The sequence below is a fragment of the Chiloscyllium punctatum genome, chromosome 20, assembly GCF_047496795.1.
Source record: "Chiloscyllium punctatum isolate Juve2018m chromosome 20, sChiPun1.3, whole genome shotgun sequence".
In the NCBI taxonomy this organism is placed as follows: Eukaryota; Metazoa; Chordata; class Chondrichthyes; order Orectolobiformes; family Hemiscylliidae; genus Chiloscyllium; species Chiloscyllium punctatum.
In genome coordinates this window covers 31,976,262-31,995,420 of record NC_092758.1, presented here as the reverse complement: position 1 = coordinate 31,995,420, position 19,159 = coordinate 31,976,262, and the positions used below count along the sequence as shown (strand labels likewise).

Genomic DNA, 19,159 nt, shown 5'->3' with positions numbered 1-19,159 from the left:
GAGAAAGGAAGAATTTTAGCAGTTGATTAATATTATACATTTTCTGGATATTATAAACAATCCTTGGTATGAGGGACCTAGACCAGCAAAATAGCCAGCTCTTTGTTTACCTATTTCCTTTTGAAAGAGCAATTTAAAAAGTAAAGGTAAATGAAAGCTGTATTACTGTAGCTATTATATTAATAATGACTTGCACAGGAGCAATGCAATCTGAATTCTAACACTAAACATCACGCTCTTGAACACTGCTGTTTCATAGACAATGGATGTGCAGTGACTGCTTTTTTGAAAATGATGTCTTCTGGATTAGGCAACACTGGCAAGATATTACGGAGTTGTGCTAAGGTGGTAGTTACGGGCCTCCTCCGTGAGCTCATGGTAATAATACTCTGAAAACAATGAGGCACAGCCCAATGACAGAATGATGTAGAGCTTGAGTGATGTTACAGTGTTGGCGAATATTCCAACTTACTTTTGGCTTCAGTCTTGTAGACAGCAAGGGGCCAACAAGAGTTGGGGGATTAGTCTTTACAGTTGACTATAATAGAAGCCTGATTTTCCCTATTATATACAAGGTTACACATTTGATTTCATCAGCATGAAAGTGATACATGGAATGGGCATTATTTGTCTCAGGCAACATGCAGTTTATTCAACAGTAAACGAAGCTCTGACTTTGAAAATATGAAATATAGCTAATATTTACTTTTCGTATTTGCAGGTGCTGGAACATCCATACCTTAATTCACAATCATATTTTCTGAATTCCAAACTAACTATTTCTTGTAAAGGAAAATTAACAAACTGGCTGGAAAAGGAAATGAACACGTATTATTTCAAAATCTTACTTATCAAATTCAGCCAAGTTGCTGGGATGAATATTTACACTGCATTAGCTGTATAGAATGAGCATGCCTCAGATTTAACCTCGAGCTGAATGTTTTATGCACCTTGAAGAATATGATGCTAACATTGGGCATCAGTGATAACTCCAATAACCTTCTTGTTAAACATTGAAATTGATCTCAAAAACGGAAAATTATAGGTATTTGTGAACGGGTAGAAAATTCTCACTGCAACCAAAAGCAGCAGCATCCCCAGTAGTTTAAACTGTCAAATTTGAAGACAATTAAAATGAAAGAATCATACTCCAGAGTATCAACAAAAGGTAGAAACTTGTTCACTTCCATGCACAGTGCAAGCTGTCGGAAATGAAAACTGTCTGCAGCACTCAGAATTTAAGTCAGTCCTTCAACATTTACAGCAGTGTATTGTCTTGTGCAGACAAGACCAAATCCCTAAAAGCTATATTTTCTCCTTTAGTAAACATTGTGCATTAGTTATGTGTGAAAAATTAATTCCACTATGCAGCAAATTGTAGGAGGACATTAACATAATAACCTTGTAAAATGAGAAAACAATTGGCAAGTCAAGTTCAACGAAAAGTAAATGTGAAGCAGTATCTTCTGGCATAAGAACAGGCAGTTCACCTTTGCAATACAAGTCTAAGTACGGTCGAGAATCAAGGCATTTCAGAGCACAAATACACAAATTACTAAAATTGTCACCGGATTAGCAAAGCCATTAAAAAGTGAAAACATAGCACTAACTAAGCTTTAATTATCAAGGAGAAAAATTCAAAAGTTGGTAGATTTGGCTAAACCTGCACTGAACCATTTTTAGGTCACACCGACTACTGCACATAGTTCTGATCGCTCTATTACACAGATAACTGATTTCTGTGCTACAAATCCTCTGCAATAGGAATTTCAGTAGGTCTTCTTGCTAATAATTCAGCCTTAGAGTCCAATTCTATCCATTGACCAGGCAAGAACCAACTGGCACAGTAGAAAGCAATAATCCATTAGACGACATGCACGTTGTGGCAATGATTTTGAATAACAAGTGTGGCGTAAGATCTACTCACTTCTTAAACCAAGGGGTGCTGATGTCAGCTATACTGTCCCACATGGCATGAGGTAGAGGTGTCAGTATTAGAAAAGTGTGGACAGAAGTCACATGACACCAAGTTATAGTCCAACCGGCTTGTTTGAAATCACAAGCTTTCGGACAACTGCTCCTTCGTTAAGCGGTGCTTCACTGATGAACTGCCTGTTCTTATGCCAGAAGATACTGCTTCACATTTATCTTCGTTGAACTTGACTTGCCAATTATTTTATTGTCTGTGTCTATTATTCAAAGTTAGTGAATGGAACACATCCTGTTTTTATAATGTCATTTACTACTTGAGGAAAAAATTGAGGAATTTTTGTGCACCAAAGGCATCAATTTGTTTTTAAGAATTGTAAATTTCCACTTTTTGTTTGAAAAGATGAAACGTTGAGTAATTTTGGATTAAAATGCTTTTTACAGAATTTAAGCTCAAGTTAAAAGTAGAGGGATTGAAAGTAGTGTTGGAGTTGTTCAATATTTCAAATTGGACCTTTTCTGGTCAGTTTTACTTAGAAATGTACCCACACTACAGCCAGCTTATAAATCATTTTGGAAATTATAATCGAATGAAATATTCCAGGTACTGTAGAGTATATCTATTGATCAGTTTCAGCTTTATACATTCACAAATAATCATCAAAAGGTTTGGGGAGTGTCGAATGAGAGATAGGAGAGCACAAGATGAGGATACAGGGGAAGGAGAATGCAGCCAAAAAATTATCACCTAAAATGCCACTGATCACTCAGTGAGAGAAAAACTGCATTCTAGATAAGAAAATAACAGCTAAAAACAAAATTGTGATCCTCAGTAGGATCTGACACTATGCTTATAAAAAGTTACTTGTGGGTAAAAGTGCAAACATAGTACTACACTTGATGAATATTTTAGATTAGGATTCCAAGATGTGGCAAAAATGGCGACAGAATCCATATCTTTGCCTCTTTGGCTGAGTTTTAACATATTTTGAAAGCCACAGATAAGTGGGCAGTCAGCAAAGATTTTCTCTTTCTACTTCAATTTGCATTTAATTAGTGATTCCAGCAAGTCCGAAAGTACTTTAGTCAATTAAGTACTTTGAAGTGTAATCATTGCGATAAAGTAAGTAAACAAAACAGCCAATTTACTCAACAGTCCCAGAAAACCCACAAAGAGAAATAAGATAAATGGCGAAATATTTTGTTTCAGTCGTATTGGCTGTGAACAAAATTTGGTCATGTTATCATATATTGACGTAAACAACACCTTATAACACAATTAAATGTCCTCCTGAGCCACTTCTCAGGAGTATTATAAGTATGCATGACACTAGACACAAAAATTGGGTCAGATGAGTTAAAAGCAAGTCCAAGAACCAGATTTTTAAAAAGTATATTCAACAAAAACGTAGGGAAGCACAGAGGTATAGGGAAGGAATTCAAGAAAAATCTCACAACCGCAAAACCAATGGTGGAGCAATTGAAAAACTGGAATTGTATAACAGACCAGAATTCGAGTGCAAGTATCATGGGAATGCAGGAAAGGAGTTGGTCATTTTAATAAAAAGGAGAACTGTGGATGCTGGAAATCAGAAACAAAAAACAGAAATTGGTGAAGGGACACTCCACCTTAAATGTTAACTTTGTTTTCACCCCAGAGATGCTGCCAGACCTGCTGAGGTTTTCGACCAATTTCTGTTTTAGTCGGTCATTTTATTGCCTTTTACCCAGCCCAGCTCATAATTTTGAGTGTCGCTGATAATCTGAAACCGATCAATCCCTAACTTAAATATACTCAAACACTAAGTTCCCATAAACTTTAGGGAAGAGAAATCCAAAGATTCATAACACTATGAGTGAAAAACACCGAGTCTCAGACCCAAGCAGCATCATCGTTATCTTTGTTCCCTGGCTTCTATGCTTCCGAACTGGAGGCAACATCTTATCGGCATCTAGCTCGTTTATCCCATTCAGTATTTTGATCATTTTTCATTCTTGTAAACTCTAAACTAGTTTGCCTAATCTCACTTCATAGATGTCCTGAACCTTCATTGCACTCTCTCTATGGCAAAAACGTCTTCCCAAAATCAGACTAAAATTACAGTGTGCAGTATAACAAAGCTCCTGTACTCAATTCCTCTTGCAATAAAGGCCAACATTCCATTAGCTCTCTTGATAGCTTACTACACCTGCACAAGAGCTTTATGTGACTCAAGGAAACTTGGGTCCCTGAAGATTAGACTTAAAGATCTGGACTTTTCCATTTTCTTTTGGCAGTTTCTTTCATTTCTTTGTTTTTAAAAAGAACTTCTGGGTTTATATTTTAAGATGGCACTATAGAATAGCGACTTCGTACACTTTTCACTGTACTCCTGAATTCCTGTACTTGAGTCTATGTGACAAATAAAATTTAATTCTAATGAAAATCTAATTCTAATAAAAAATAACTTTCTATTCTCATAACATTTAAGAAATACATTGCACACATGTTTGTCCTATCAAAGTGGATAACGTCACATTCTTCCCATATTATATTCCATCTGCCACATTCTTGCCAAGTAACCAAGCCAGTCTAAATTCTCTTGAAACCACTTTACATCTTCTCCATGCACACATTCCCATTTAGTTTCATATCATCTGCAAATCTTGTTCCAACTTCAAAACTGCTGATTTATATTGTGAACAACTGGGACCTCAAGTCCTGTTCCTTCCGGTACCCCACTAGTCGCAGTCTGCTGATGCAAGATTGGCCCATTTATTCTTACATTCTGTTTTCTGTCTATTAGCCAATCACTAATCTATACAAGTGTATTACCTCCTAGCCCATGTAATTTAATTTTGTTAACAGCATCTTGTGGAGAACATCATTAAAAGATTTCTGAAATCTAGATATATATTGTAACTCTGGTCTCCTCTAGCAATTTTGTTAACAACATCTTCAAAAGGCCTGCATAGATAATTATGATCTATTATCTGTTTATCATGTCTTTTATAAAAGATTCTAGCATTTCCCCTAAGATTACTGATGTAAGGCGAACCAGTTCTGTTTGTTCCTACTTTCCTCTCCCATTCCATTCTTTGATAATGGGGTGATATGTTGCCTTCTAATCTGCAGGAATCAGAACACAATCAAATGTATTGACGACTTCTATAGCTACCTCCTCCAACATTCTGGGGTGTAGATTATTAGGTCCTGGGGATTTATCAACTCCGTTAATTTCTCCAGTACAATCTTCTGTTTAATACTAATTTCCTTCAACTTCTCATTTTCCCTAGCCACTTGGCTCTCCAGTATTGGGAGATTTCTGGTATCTTCCTCAGTGAAAACAGACACAAAAGTAATTGTTTAGCTTTGTTCCATTTTCCTCTATTCCCCATTATAAAATCTTCCCCCCTCCCCATTCTGCCTGTAACAGACTCATATTGGTTTTAATCAAATGTTTGTTTTTTTAATGCATCTATAGAAGTTTTAAAGTCTGTTTTATTCTTTTGTTAGATTAACTTATAAATTCTATCCTCTTTCCAGATCAGTTTCTTTACCCTCCATTGCTATATTCTAAAACCGTCCCAGTTCCCAGTCTATTCTTCAGCAATTCTATAGGGCTTTACTTTTAATCTGACACAATCCTGAGCTTCTTTTGTCAGTCATAGTTAACTGACCTTATTTCGAGATTTTGCATTTTGATAAAATGTCTAGTAGCTGTAATTAATAGTTCTTTAAAAATTAATCATTGCCTATGTACAGTCATGTCTTTTATTCTATTTTCCTAATCCACCTCATCCAAGTTGTGCCTTGTGCCTTCATAATTTCCCTTATTCAGATTGAACTACTCAATGCAAGATAATGTAAAAGTCGACAAAGTGTATAATAAGGTTGTGGGGCTGCAGGAAGTGACAGAGATAGGGAGGGCAGGATTGTGGAAACATCTGGTAAAAAGATAAAATATTTCAGTCAAAACATTGCTTGACAGGGAGCCACTGTAGGTCAGCAAATGCAGGAATGATAGGGAAATAGGACTTCCTGTGGATTAAGATAGGAAAAAAAGAGTTTTGGATAACCTCAAGTTTACAAATGATAAAACATAAGAGATCAGCTACTGAGCACTGGAACAGTCAAATATGAAATTAAGAGTAGTATGAAGAATGGGAACAAAATTCAAGTGAATGTAAAATGTCCAGCATTGCTATTCGTAGATGAGTAAACTCATGTAGAAAGACATAATCTCTGAACAAAGAACTCCCTCAGTGGTACACTGACATATTAGCCTACGTTGTGCTTACATCTCTGGTGTGGGAATTGAATTGAAGGCATTTAAGTCAGAGACAAGAATGCAACAAACTGAGTCAAATACAGAACGATCTCAATTATCCAAATTTCAGATTATCCAAACAAGATCTCAAGATCCCGTTAAAAACGCTATCCGTTATCCAAACTCTCAGTTATCCAAACAAAATACAGGAAGAAGATCCTTTAATCGGAACATCCAAAAACTGGAAAAATCCAAAATCTGAAGGTTTTTTTTGTCAAGTTCTTTTCCTCATTTTTCTTCTTTTCCTCATCAAAGGTTGTTTGGCGAGTGAACAATCAACACAAGTCGACACCCACTTGATGTCTGTTATTCAGATGCAACATGGGGGTGTGTGGTCAAGCACCAACAGGCCCGGGGTTTCTCTATGAATGCCCCCAAGGCAACACATTCTTAGTTAGAAGTCTGCTTCTCTGGTAAGATGTTTAAGAATTTCACCATTAAACTGTCACATGCTGAAAACCAAAAAATTTCAAATTCCGAAAACAGCTGGTCCGAGCATTTCGGATAAAGGATCTTCTACCTGTATTCCGTGCCTATCTCGTTTGGATAATCGAGGTTGTTCTGTATATGGTTTGTTGATGTTTCACATTAAGGGCCATTAAGCACTACAAGAATGGAATACTGCAGATAAAATCTTTTTAAGTATAGATAAAAATAAAATTTGAAATACACAAGTCAGACAATATTCATAAATAGTTGATGATAGATGTATGTTTCTGGTGTGCATCTTCAATCTGAAGTGATAACTTAAGCACATTTGTAAAATGGGAGAATGTGGAGAACATAGTTAATGGGCTGATTAACTTATTTAATATATGAAAGCTAAGTGATAAAAACAAATTTTGCTGATATGGAAATATTGAAAGAACAACAAAATATCTAATTTGGAAGAGAGCACAAAAGGACCAGAAATGGTAAAAGAGCAAAGAGAACAAAACAAAAATGGGAGGAGGGTACAAAATAACTTCACAAAATCCGGTATCTCATCATCAAGTCACCCTTTATTTGCGTTTGCATAGCACATGACACTAATGGAGCCAGCTCTGAGCCGGCTCCAAGAGTGAGCAGAACCCTTGACACTTCTGTTAATTTTTTCTTTTTTTACCCCCACACTACCACCTCACTGTGATAGTGCTTATTTCTTCCCCAGCACCCGTCATGTGTGCGCAGGTGTGAGACACAGTGAAAGACACAAAGTGTACAAAACATTTGTGTTTATATCTGTCAACCAGGACTCACTGACTGGACCAGGTTAACAGCCCAAATTAGGAAACTGATATCCACCAGGCTGACCTCATTCCAATCACTAAAGAGTGAACATCTGAAATGAGTCTGAACAAAACTGTTGGAATGATTTTCACTTGGGAAGAAAAATCAGTTGGGGCAGTAAGGGTCTAAAAATAGGACCTCGAGCTCACCTCCTAGCCCCCAGAGTCAAGACATTCATCTTGCTGTAAAGTTTGCAGGGATCTACTGTTGTTGGTTGTCTTAATATATGCCTGCAAAACATCTGAAGGTGTACTGATATTACCATAACCCCACTGCAACTGTTCGGAAGTCGGGTGCAGCTTGTGACAGAAACATTGCAAATAATGTTTTTAAATATTCCAATCAGGAAACAGCAGAAAATGTAACACTGTTGTGCTTTATTTGAGTTATAAAGGTGCAGATTGCATTCCTCCTTGTTACATGGAAATATTTTGTGTTGTTGCTTTCCTGGACTCAGTATCACCTTCCCCTACCCCACCGAACAATTGGAGCTAACTGCAGGTCTCTGCTGGCATCACAGTGGCCAATATTCTTTCAGCCCAAGTGCAGTGAGTTGCACCATAACCTCAATTTGGTCATCTGATCGAACAAACAACCAGCCAACATGTTGCACTACCTCAAATGCCAAAAATGGATCATAGAGCATCCACTGTCCTCAGTAAGGGAAGAAATAAGGGTGTAGGGGCCTATGTACCCTTACCAGCACTAGGCCTGATAATGGATCAAGATCTAAAATAATTCCCTTTCTCGGACATCTTTGGATACTGATCTATCCATCTACATGACCAGCAACATTACGAAACATAAAATGAGACATGAAGCTGAAACCTCAGGTTACTAAAATCAACATTCAGATATAGCAGACAAGTGTCCAAAAAAAAACCTAGCTCTTATTGTTTGTATTGACTTGGATAAGATAGGATGTCAATGATAATAAGGTCATCCTGAAATGTTCAAAGCACAAAGTTTAATGCTGGCTACAATACATGAATAAACAGCAACTAGAAAATGACAAAAGCAATACTACTTGGGTGGGGTCAGTAAAAGTTATATGTATTCAAGGATTTTTATCAACAGGTTAGCCAACTGTAAATTAAAGTTCAGCACATTCCTAATGTAACGAAAGAATCAGACTGACAAATTGCATAAAAATGGAGATGAGAATGAGGTTGGTAGAAGGGGATGATAAAAAAAGATAATTTCTGAAATCATACCAATATCGTCGTCAGTTCTGTCTGCTGGATCCTTTTCCAGACACTCCCTAACAACATCCCTACCCATCAGTGGATCAGATGCTCGATCAATATCTTCTTCATCTTCTTCCTCTTCTTCAGAATCTACAGCTGTTTCAGGAAGACCCGAAAGATCTACATCCCCCATTTCGCTCTCCGTAGCCTGCAGCAAGAAATAATTTGTGAATGATTTCTGCCATGAAATATAGCATTCCTCTGAAAAACTGAGCTATTCACTGTTGCTTTGATTTTAGCTACTTTTAATCATTCAAATCAAAATATTAACTTTATAAATTACTGCTGCTAGCATTTGTTATAAAAATAATCTTTTACTCAAAGCAAATGTCTCTCAGAAATATTCTTATGCTCAGAGAACAAGAAATGAAAACTGAATTGCAAAGATGTCACAAATAAGCAGTATGGCTGGACTTGTGAATTACAGTTTTCAACTTCGTGAACATTATAGTTGTATTTATCCAAAAATGAAATTTTTTAGATCTGAGTTTATAATTTTAAATATTTATTCACTATTATATTTTCAAAACAAGTTTCTTTCCAGTAGACTGCAATAATTAATATTCTAAAAATGTTAATAGCAGAACTAATTTAATAATTGAAATTACCACATTGACTGTTGAGCAAAGTAAACTTAAATTGTGGGATGGAATGCCTTACCATAAAGTTTCTATAGAATTCTTCAGTTTCCAGACTGTACAACAATTTCAATTGGTGCAATTATTGGTTCTAATTGCAACAGATTCCTTTTCAATCCCAGTATCACTGAACATTAATTTGTAGAATAGTGTTGTTTTCATTTCTCTTATCCATTTTAAGACATTCGATTTACTGCATTTTCACAATTCCGAACAAAAATACTTCCAATATGCTTATAAACAATGAAGAACAAAGTCATCTGTCAGGGCTCACCATTAGTGAACAAAATTGGGATATTACATAATGTTGGGAAAGGTTTATAATAAAAATATCCTAATACCGTTGCAGGAGATAAAATTCAATATTTCCTCAGTATCAATACAAAAATCAGTATTAATTATATTCTTTGAAGCTAATATTTAGCACAATTTGCATCAATTACATTCTTTGCACTAATATCAAATGCTACTTAGGGCTGGCTACATGTTTTAAACATTTTTTTTAAACATTCAGCATGGCAATGGAAGTTTTATCCGGTTATCAAATTAAAAATTAACAATTTAATTGAAATCAGAATCCACTTCTATTTTAATAGTTTTTCTTACTGGTCTTAATTAATTTCATCACTTCTGAAGCTGAAGGGAAGGTTTGTGATGCTTAATTCAAATTTGTTAAATTGCAGCTTTAAAAAGACAATGTTAAAAGTTGCACAATCCAAATCACTCTTCTTTAAAATTACCCTACCTATCCACCTGCCTTGCTCAATTATGGAGTTTATCTGAAGGCCTAAAACATACAGGCTTCAGTGAAAAAAGGAAAAAAAATTCTGATGGTAGGATATCATTCACAGTATAATTCAGGGATTTGCAACTCTTGCCATTTATTATTTTCTAATATAGTATTAGATAGCTAAAATTAACACGTTTGTTTATCACTACTACACACTTGCTCTTTCACTGTTTATTAATTTTGTTGGCAGTTGAAGATCAAGATCCAACATATTCTGCTCTTGTGCTTTCTATGCAGGCAAATTGGACGACAACATGTGTTAAAGTCAATAGCTGTTCAATTGCTGAGTATGCTGCAAATGTTTCTAGATATTAAGCATTAAATTCTTTATGCCAGACGTAAGCTTGAAAATTAAGGTGAAACAAAGAAGCTGAACAACATAATAATATTCAATACCAGCTAATATCATTATTTTTAAACAATTCACCTGCAAAGCTCTTCTCAATCTCCACTTTAATCAATGATAGCTTTTACTATCTGACAATACAGAACCTGATTTGCCAATTTCTTTGTGGAAATTATTCCCTTGCACGCAGATTCAGCCCTCTGCTCTTTTTGTATTTATTAACTTGGTCTTGTTAAATTTTTAATGATCACATAAAGGAATTTAAAAGGATCAAATCAGCTGTTGGACATGAGATTTATTTTGATATTAATCTGCAGCTGATAAAACTGTTTTTCAAGCTGCTTGGAAAGCTGTGAGAGGCACAATGTCAAATGCAAAATCACTAAACAAATCACAGAAAAAAACACGATGGCAGAGTACATCAAAATCCTGCATCAGACCATGCAGTACAAGGATTGATTATATACGGTGGTTCACTGGTTAGCAAAGCTGCCTCACTGTGCCAGGAATCAGAGTTCGATTCCAATCTTGTGCGATTGACTGTATGTAGTTTGCACATTCTTCCCCCTTGGCTGTGTGGGTTTCCATTGGGTGCTCTGGTTTTTTCCGATATTCAAAGATTAGGTGGATTGCCATGCTAAATTTCCCAGTAGTAACCAGGGTTGTTCAGGCTAGGTGGATTAACCATGGGAAATGTAGGGCTCGGCGACAGGATAGTGGGCTGGAACGCTCTTTGGAGGGTCAGTGTAGATTTGATGGGTCAAGTGGTCACTTTCTGCACTGCAGGGATTCTATTAAAAAATGCCTTAACAAATAATCTCTCCTATCCATAATCTGGGTATACCCCTTCCACTTTTACCATTTTCCATGGTGTCTTTGCATACATTGTCTTCATCACAGACAAAACCACATCTCCAATCATTTTACTGCACTCCTCATTGTTCACAGCTCCCAGACTACTTCCATTGCTATGTCTTCATATAGACAATAGGTGCAGGAGTAGGCCATTCAGCCCTTCTAGCCTGCACCACCATTCAATATGATCATGGCTGATCATTCCTAATCAGTATCCTCTTCTCTAACTCGATAAAAGTCTTCCACTCAAGCCTCATTCACAAGCGTACTTTAAAAGGTACAAACTACCAGTCCTTAGGCCTCACATTCTCAATTACTTTCCTGCAATTAATTTGCTTAAACCCTTGATAACCTCTACCTTTTGATGTTTTTGTTCATGGTACAAGTCCTAGCCTGCTATGGTTCCATGGTCACTCCTTCAATTCGAAGGGGCACAAAACTGACCATCCCTGACATACAATTGATGGAAATATAAATTGCCCAATGTGTGGAACTACATTGAAAATAATTAGGCCTGTTCACATTCACCAAAACAAGTATCCCAGGTTCATACTAGAAGCCAACGTATACCCAAGTTCCTCTTTTCCACCAACACACTTCATTTTAGATCCTGTCCCTCCATCTGCAATTCCAATAAGTGGAACGATATTTTAAGTCACTATGTATCACAAGACCAAACCAAATGTTGAACTGTTTTTACCATTACAATCCAGCCAACCATCCAGTCCCTTGGTTATTAAATTTTACTCAGTGCTCCCTCAATTATAATGCTGAACTTGTCCTGGTTTCTAATTTCTCACCCAGCTACCTCAACTCTTGGGTGCATATGGACATAAGTCAATAGATGTGGCAGGACTGGAAGAGAAATGGGTAATATAGTATAATGTATTCTAAGCTTTATTAACAGGGACATACAGTACAACAGCAGGAAAGTTATGATTAGCTTGTATAAGGCACCAGTTAGACTGGAGGTGGAGTGTTATGTACAGTTCTCTGTGCCATATTTGAGGAATGATGTGAATACATTGAAGAGAGTGCAGAAGAGGTTGATGAAAATGGTTTTTTTAAGATGATGCTCTTCAGTCAGACGGAAATATCTAAGTTGGCACTGCTTTCCTTGGATAGGAAAAGGCTAAATTTGATAGAAGTTTCAAAGACATGATGGGTCTAGACAGAGTAGGTAGGTAGATAGAAACTGTTTCCACTTTTAATTAATCGAGAACCAGAAGGCAAAGTCTTACAGAGCTTTGCAAAAGATGCAAATGGAGGGGAAAATGATGTTTTCCTAAAAGCAATTAGGACATAGGATGCACTGTCTGAAAGTGTGGTGAAGGCAGATTCAATTGAGGCACTGAAGAGTATTTTGTTTGCACTTAAATAATCATCCAATGTTCAGGGTTACAGAGAAAAAGGCAGGAGATTAGCACCAAATTAGAACAGTGGGCCATTGCTGACAGTCATAGATGAGTCATAGTCATAGAGATAAACATCCCGGAAACAGACCTTTTTGGTTCAACTCATCCATGCCGACCAGATATCATAATCCAATCTAGTCCCCCTGCCACCACCTGGCCCATATCCCTCCAAACCCTTCCTACTCATATTCCCATCCAGATGCCTTTTAAATGTTGCAATTGTACCAGCCTCCACCACTTCCTCTGGCAGCTCATTCCATACACGTATCACCCTCTGCGAAAAAAAGTTGCTGCTTAGGTCTCTTTTATATCTTTATCCTCTCATCCTAAACCTATGTCCTCTAGTTCTGGATCCCTCACCCCAGGGAAAAGACTTTGTCTATTTATCCTATCCAAGCCCCTCATGATTTTATAAACCTCTATAAGGTCATACCTCAGCTTCCGACACTCCAGGAAAAACATCCCCAGCCTAATCAACCACTCCCTATAGTTCAAATCCGCCAACTCTGGCAACATCCTTGTAAATCTTTTCTGAACCCTTTCAAGTTTCACAACATCTTTCCGATAGGAAGGAGACCAGAATTGCATGAAATATTCCAACAGTTGCCTAACCAATGTCCTGTACAGTTGCAACATGGCCTTTCAACTCCTGTACGCAATACTCTGACCTATAAAGGAAAGCATACCGAATGTTGTCTTCACTATCCTGTCTACCTGCAACTCCACTTTAAAGGCACTATGAAGCTGCACTCCAAGGTCTCTTAGCTCAGCAACACTCCCTAGGACCTTACCATTAAGTGTATAAGTCCTGCTAAGATTTGCTTTCCCAAAATGCAGCACCTCACATTCTAAATTAAACTCCATCTGCCATTTCTCAGCCCATTGGCCCATCTGATCAAGATCCTGTTGTAATCTGAGATAACCTTCTTAGCTGTCTACACCTCCAATTTTAGTGTCATCTGCAAACTTACTAACTGTACCTCTTATGCTCCCATCCAAATCATTTATATAAATGACGAAAAGTAGTGGACAAGCACCGATCCTTGTGGCACTCCACTGGTCACAGGCCTCCAATCTCAAAAAAAACCCTCCACCTCCATCTTCTAGCTTTGAGACAATTCTGTATCCAAATGGCTAGTTCTCCCTGTATTCCGTGAAATCTAACCTTGCTAACCAGTCTCCCATGGGCAACCTTGTTGAACGCCTTGTTGAAGCCCATATAGATCACACCGACCATGCTACCCTCATCAGTCCTCTTTGTTCCTTCTTCAAAAAACTCAAATCAAGTTTGTGAGACATGATTTCCCACGCACAAAGCCATGCTGACTATCCCTAATCAGTCCTTGTCCCTCCAAATGCACGTACATCCTATCCCTCAGGAATTCCTCCAACAACTTGCCCACCACTGACGTTTGGTTCACTAGTCTATAGTTCCCTGCTTGTCCTTACCACTGTTCTTAAACAGCTGCACCACGTTAGCCAGTCTTCCGGCACCTAACCTGTGACTATCAATGATACAAATATCTCAGCAAGAGGCCCAGCAATCACTTCTTTAGCTTCCCATAGAGTTCTAGGGTACATCTGCTCAGGTCATTTATCCTGATTTATCCACTTTTACACATTTCCCGAATGGGAGAAAATGAGGACTGCTGATGCTGGAAAAGCACAGCAGGTCAGGCCGCATCCTAGGAGTAGGAGAATGGACATTTCGGGCATAAGCCCTTCATCAGGAATGAGGCTTGTGGGCTGTGGGGTGGGGGGAGCTCAGAGATAAATTGGGGTGGGGGGGGGGGGGGGGGGGAAAGGGTGAGGGAAAGGTAGCTGAGAATGCAATAGGTAGATGAAGATGGGGGAGAAGGTGATAGGTTGGAGAGGAGTGTGGAGTGGAGTGGATAGATGGGAAAGGTGATGGACAGGTCAGGAGGACAATGCTGAGTTGCAGGCTTGGGACTGGGATTATGTGGTGGGCAGAGAAATGAGGAAACTGGTGTAATTCCTTTCCAAGCTTATATTGTTCAGTACACTTGTCATCTGCTGTCTAGACCCTACTCAGACTAAATGCTGATCTTTGAATGTGCCTTTCTAGCCCTCATGCTAGCCGACAAGCTAACATAGCTCTTTATTGAAGACAATCAGCTCTACTTCAGCATCACCAGTGTCAAATGTTTGGCTGCTTAAATAAAAGTGAAAACTTTGGATGCTGAAGTTATGAAGCAAAAATAGAAATTAGATTAAATTCCTTAGAGTGTGGAAACAGGCCCTTCAGCCCAACAAGTCAACACTGACCCTCCGAAGAGTAACCCACCCAGACCCATTTCCCTCTGACTAATGCACCTAACACTATGGGCAATTTAGCATGACCAATTCACCTGACCTGCACATCTTTGGACTGTGGGAGGAAACCAGAGCACCCGGAGGAAACCCATGCAGACACAGGGAGAATGCGCAAACTCCACACACAGAGTCACCCAAGGCTGGAATCGAACCTAGGACCCTGGTTTCAAATTTCTCCATGGTCTTTCTCTTCCCAATCTCTCTAATGTTCACCAGTGACACAATTCTCCAAGATCTCTATACTCTTCCAAACTCTGACTCCTTCAAAACCCAACTTTTAAGGCTTCTGCAATGCTTGCAGTACTTTCAGTTGCCAGCGTTGCCAATGTTGTGAAATTTCAACCCAAGCTTCTCTGCCTTTTTACCTCTCTCCTCCTTTAAGGCACTCCTTAAAAACTCCTGTGTCCAAGCTTTATGCATTTGTTCCAAAAATTGCCTTATGTAGTTTAATGTCAAACCGTGTTTGATAATGCTTCTCTGAAGTGCCATGAAATGTTTTGTTACTTTAACAGCAATATATAAATTTAAATTGTTGTTATTTGATGTGTTGAATTACTTCTAAATATGCTTAGTGCAACACCATGAGATGTTTTCCTAACCTGAAGAGGCTATTTAAATGCATGTTACTGATGCTGAACATAACTAAGGTTCCCTAAGCTGTAACTCTTATGCTGCATCTGAAATCTCTGGACAAGAAATTGCTTACAGTGTGGATATCATACTGAGCAATGAGAATCTAACTGCAAATTTTTGAATTGCTTGATTAGGAGTCCTTAAAGTACGAACTTGATTTTCTTGTATGTTAGACATGCGATTGGACAAAATAATCTAATCTGTGGATATCTAGAAACTGTAATAAATCATTTTATAGGTATAGGTTCAAATAAAGTAACAAATGAAAAATAAGCATTCATTCTGTACATAAATGCCAGCTGAATGCTTTGCAGACATAACCAAATCAACCCTCTCTAATCCTGTCATATGTGAATGGGCCTGTTGATAATTAAGAGTCGATCAATACTAAAAGCAGTCTCAAATCCAGGCTTTGTTACATACACAACTTTAAGAGGGAGTTGGATAACCCTTTACAATTACAGGAAGTTACACTGTACTGGAGGACAATTACTGACATTCTTAAGCAAAGAAACAACACTATACACTGGATATGCAGGCTGGCAGTGTGAGCTATATTGACCCTGCTAGAATTTTCTATGTCTATTGCAAACCTTATTAACTAAGAAATTATTTCCACTGTTCTGCATGAACACATTTCATTCATTTTTATTTACTTTTTAAAATCTTGCATCTATCTATGCATCCTACAATTGGTTTCTGCTTATCCCTTTCTCAATAGGCAAGAGAATGTTCTTTTCCTGCTTAACCTTCACGAAAAGGTATACAACTGGGATAAGAAGAAGCTGATCTCATTGCTCCCATCCAAAGCAACAGGAAGTCATTCCCAAGTTATCCATAATTAGAATCCTCAGGAAGAGCAGTGCTGACCTTAACATCAACAACACTGGAATTTTTTTCACAATTAAATATGTAACATCTACGAAAGGTGCAATGAGTTTTGGAGAAAACAGAAGGAATTGGTTAGCTTTCATTAAAAAACAGAATTAATTTGTAATCATGACACATCATCAAAATTACACTTACGAAAAAACTGGCTGGTGAAATTTGCATTTTTGCCATCATTTTTCAGGTGGGTGGGAAGAGGGAGAAGAAAGACAGAAAAAGAAAGGGGGGGGGGTAGAATTAGCCTTTGAAAAGTGTTAATCCTACTAATTTTGAAGAACACAAGTGTGATGGATTTAGGACTACGTGGTGACCCAATGTTAGTCAGTAAATTTTTAAAAAAACAGGACTAATACAAATTGACAGCTTTGACTTTTTTTGGCAATGGCCATTGCTTTTTTTGAAGTGAATACAGATGTTATTGCTTAAAGTTGCTGACACTAATGATATACAAAACTGAATTAATGGTATTTGATGTTCTTTTTAGTTAATTATGGTGTCAATTAAGGGTCACTCAGCTCTTCAAAAACTGTCCAAATCAACGGCCCCTCTAAGCCAATACAATCCAAAGATCACACCCAGCATCACTGACTCAAAGATAATATGCACAATTCCAAAAGAAACAGCAAGAAAAATCACAGTCAGATCGTGATACAAACAGATGGAACATGGAAAACAACTGCAGTGCCATGTACGTAACTATTGTTGCAAGACAGTCAGAGGTTTTACAGCACAGAAAGGGGTTCTTTGGTATCTTTGGTCATCAAGCATCCATCTATTCTAGTCTTTGCTTTTAATTTATCACCATCAGTGACAACATTTTTATCAAATAAGAACATGCTGATATATGTTGGCATGATATTTACATTATTGAAGTCTCTAATTAGGGCCAACATTCCAGTTTACCTGTTTGTGAATCACAAATTCTTCTATCCTTGCCATACAGCTAGATGTTATAAAACTATCATTATTCACCCACGTCTCATCCAACAAGTACATCTATGGAAAACATATGATTTTCAAACACAGGGAAAGGGAGGGTACAAAGCTGACCACAGGAAAATATTAACAATTCAATCCCAAAATCTGATCCAAATATGTTGTGAATTTTAACAAAATGAACAGCAGAAAAAAAAAAGGGTTTTCTACAAGCCACTGACAATACCAACTCCCCCCACCCCTCGAAAAACATCACTTAGTGAAGAGGCAATGGACACAAGAACAACTAAAATAAATAATCTATATATAGTTATTCTAAACAGAAATAACTGTCAGTCAGAGGTTGGTATCTCTTATAAAATCCTAAATCCTAATTATGTACCTGACCTTCATCTTACACTACTCTAGGAAATCCAGCATATCATTGCAGACTTCTGTATTTTCACAATTGGCTCACTCAGTTCATCACAAAACAAAAATGTGGTTGTTAAATATATTTTTACATATTTGCTCCGAGAGGTTGAGAAATCTCATCAATGTGTTGCAAATTTCCCTTCACTGAAAAATATTAAACACTTTTTTTGAAATGTTAAGTGCTACCTTAATGGAGAGACTCTCATCTTTTTTTTCTTCCTAAGGAAATTGATGTAGTTTTGTGGGCAGTGATCCTTTGATACTTTGTCCAAATGCCATCCTCAGCAGTCCAGTTGACAACAGTGGGCACCAAACATCCAAACTCAAACTTGTCACCAGTCCCAAGTACTTTCCAACAGAGTCTAACGCAGAAATCTGACTGATGCTGCTTTGTCATAGATTAGGGAAGCTACAGACAACTGTAGTTCTTCACTGTCACACAGCGGAGATCAACTAATTCAGCACAGACCAAGAAATAAAAGTAATAAATCTCAATAGGTTCAGTAGCTCATCATACTGCACTTCAGCAATTCTGCTGTCTAGGGAGACCTTCAAACAATTAGTTTGAAGTAAATTAGCCTAATTTTAGGATGGATTTCCCCTGAAGCAACTAGATTTTCTCATTACATTGGCCACTGCTAATTAAAAACATGATTTGCATCTCGTGTTTGTGTTTAAACAAACTTTTATAACAAGATGGTTCAACAGTTTAGAACATAATGGGTAATATGCCACACTGGCACATCTACTGCATACTTTCTCTGTTCTGAACTTTTAGTAAGTAAAATATTACATACTGTGGATGCAACATATCACCAACATGAATCAAGATCATATGGGTAGAAAATATACTCCACAGTCCTTTCACGACTGTGATTTAATTTTGGATACAGCACCAGAGAGATGATGTAATGTGCCTATTCCAACAGGAATGTCTTGTGTAATGTGGGTTTAAGTCATGCAAGAATTTAGCAATAAAAATGTCCACACTTGCATCAACAACTGACATCTCATTTAGAGAAGTGATAAATCGAACATCTGCGAAAATAAAATGTCACAGTAGCAAAATAGGTGGAAATTGATGTTTGGTACAATAAAAAGAACACTAACTTACATAAATTCTATCTCGTTAATGAACTTAGTTATTTAATCCAT

At 37.5% G+C, this 19,159-nt stretch overlaps 1 protein-coding gene across 16 annotated transcripts in view; it reads right to left on the bottom strand.

Annotated features, from left to right (window-relative positions):
• Nucleotides 1-19,159, bottom strand: part of LOC140492006 (rap guanine nucleotide exchange factor 6-like) — a 391,645-nt gene that overhangs the window by 121,766 nt on the left and 250,720 nt on the right. For all 16 annotated transcript variants that reach the window (XM_072590612.1, XM_072590596.1, XM_072590598.1 and 13 more), the window contains one exon: nucleotides 8,723-8,903. In XM_072590612.1, the coding sequence (XP_072446713.1) occupies nucleotides 8,723-8,903 (181 nt within the window). The remainder of the gene's footprint in view (nucleotides 1-8,722; nucleotides 8,904-19,159) is intronic.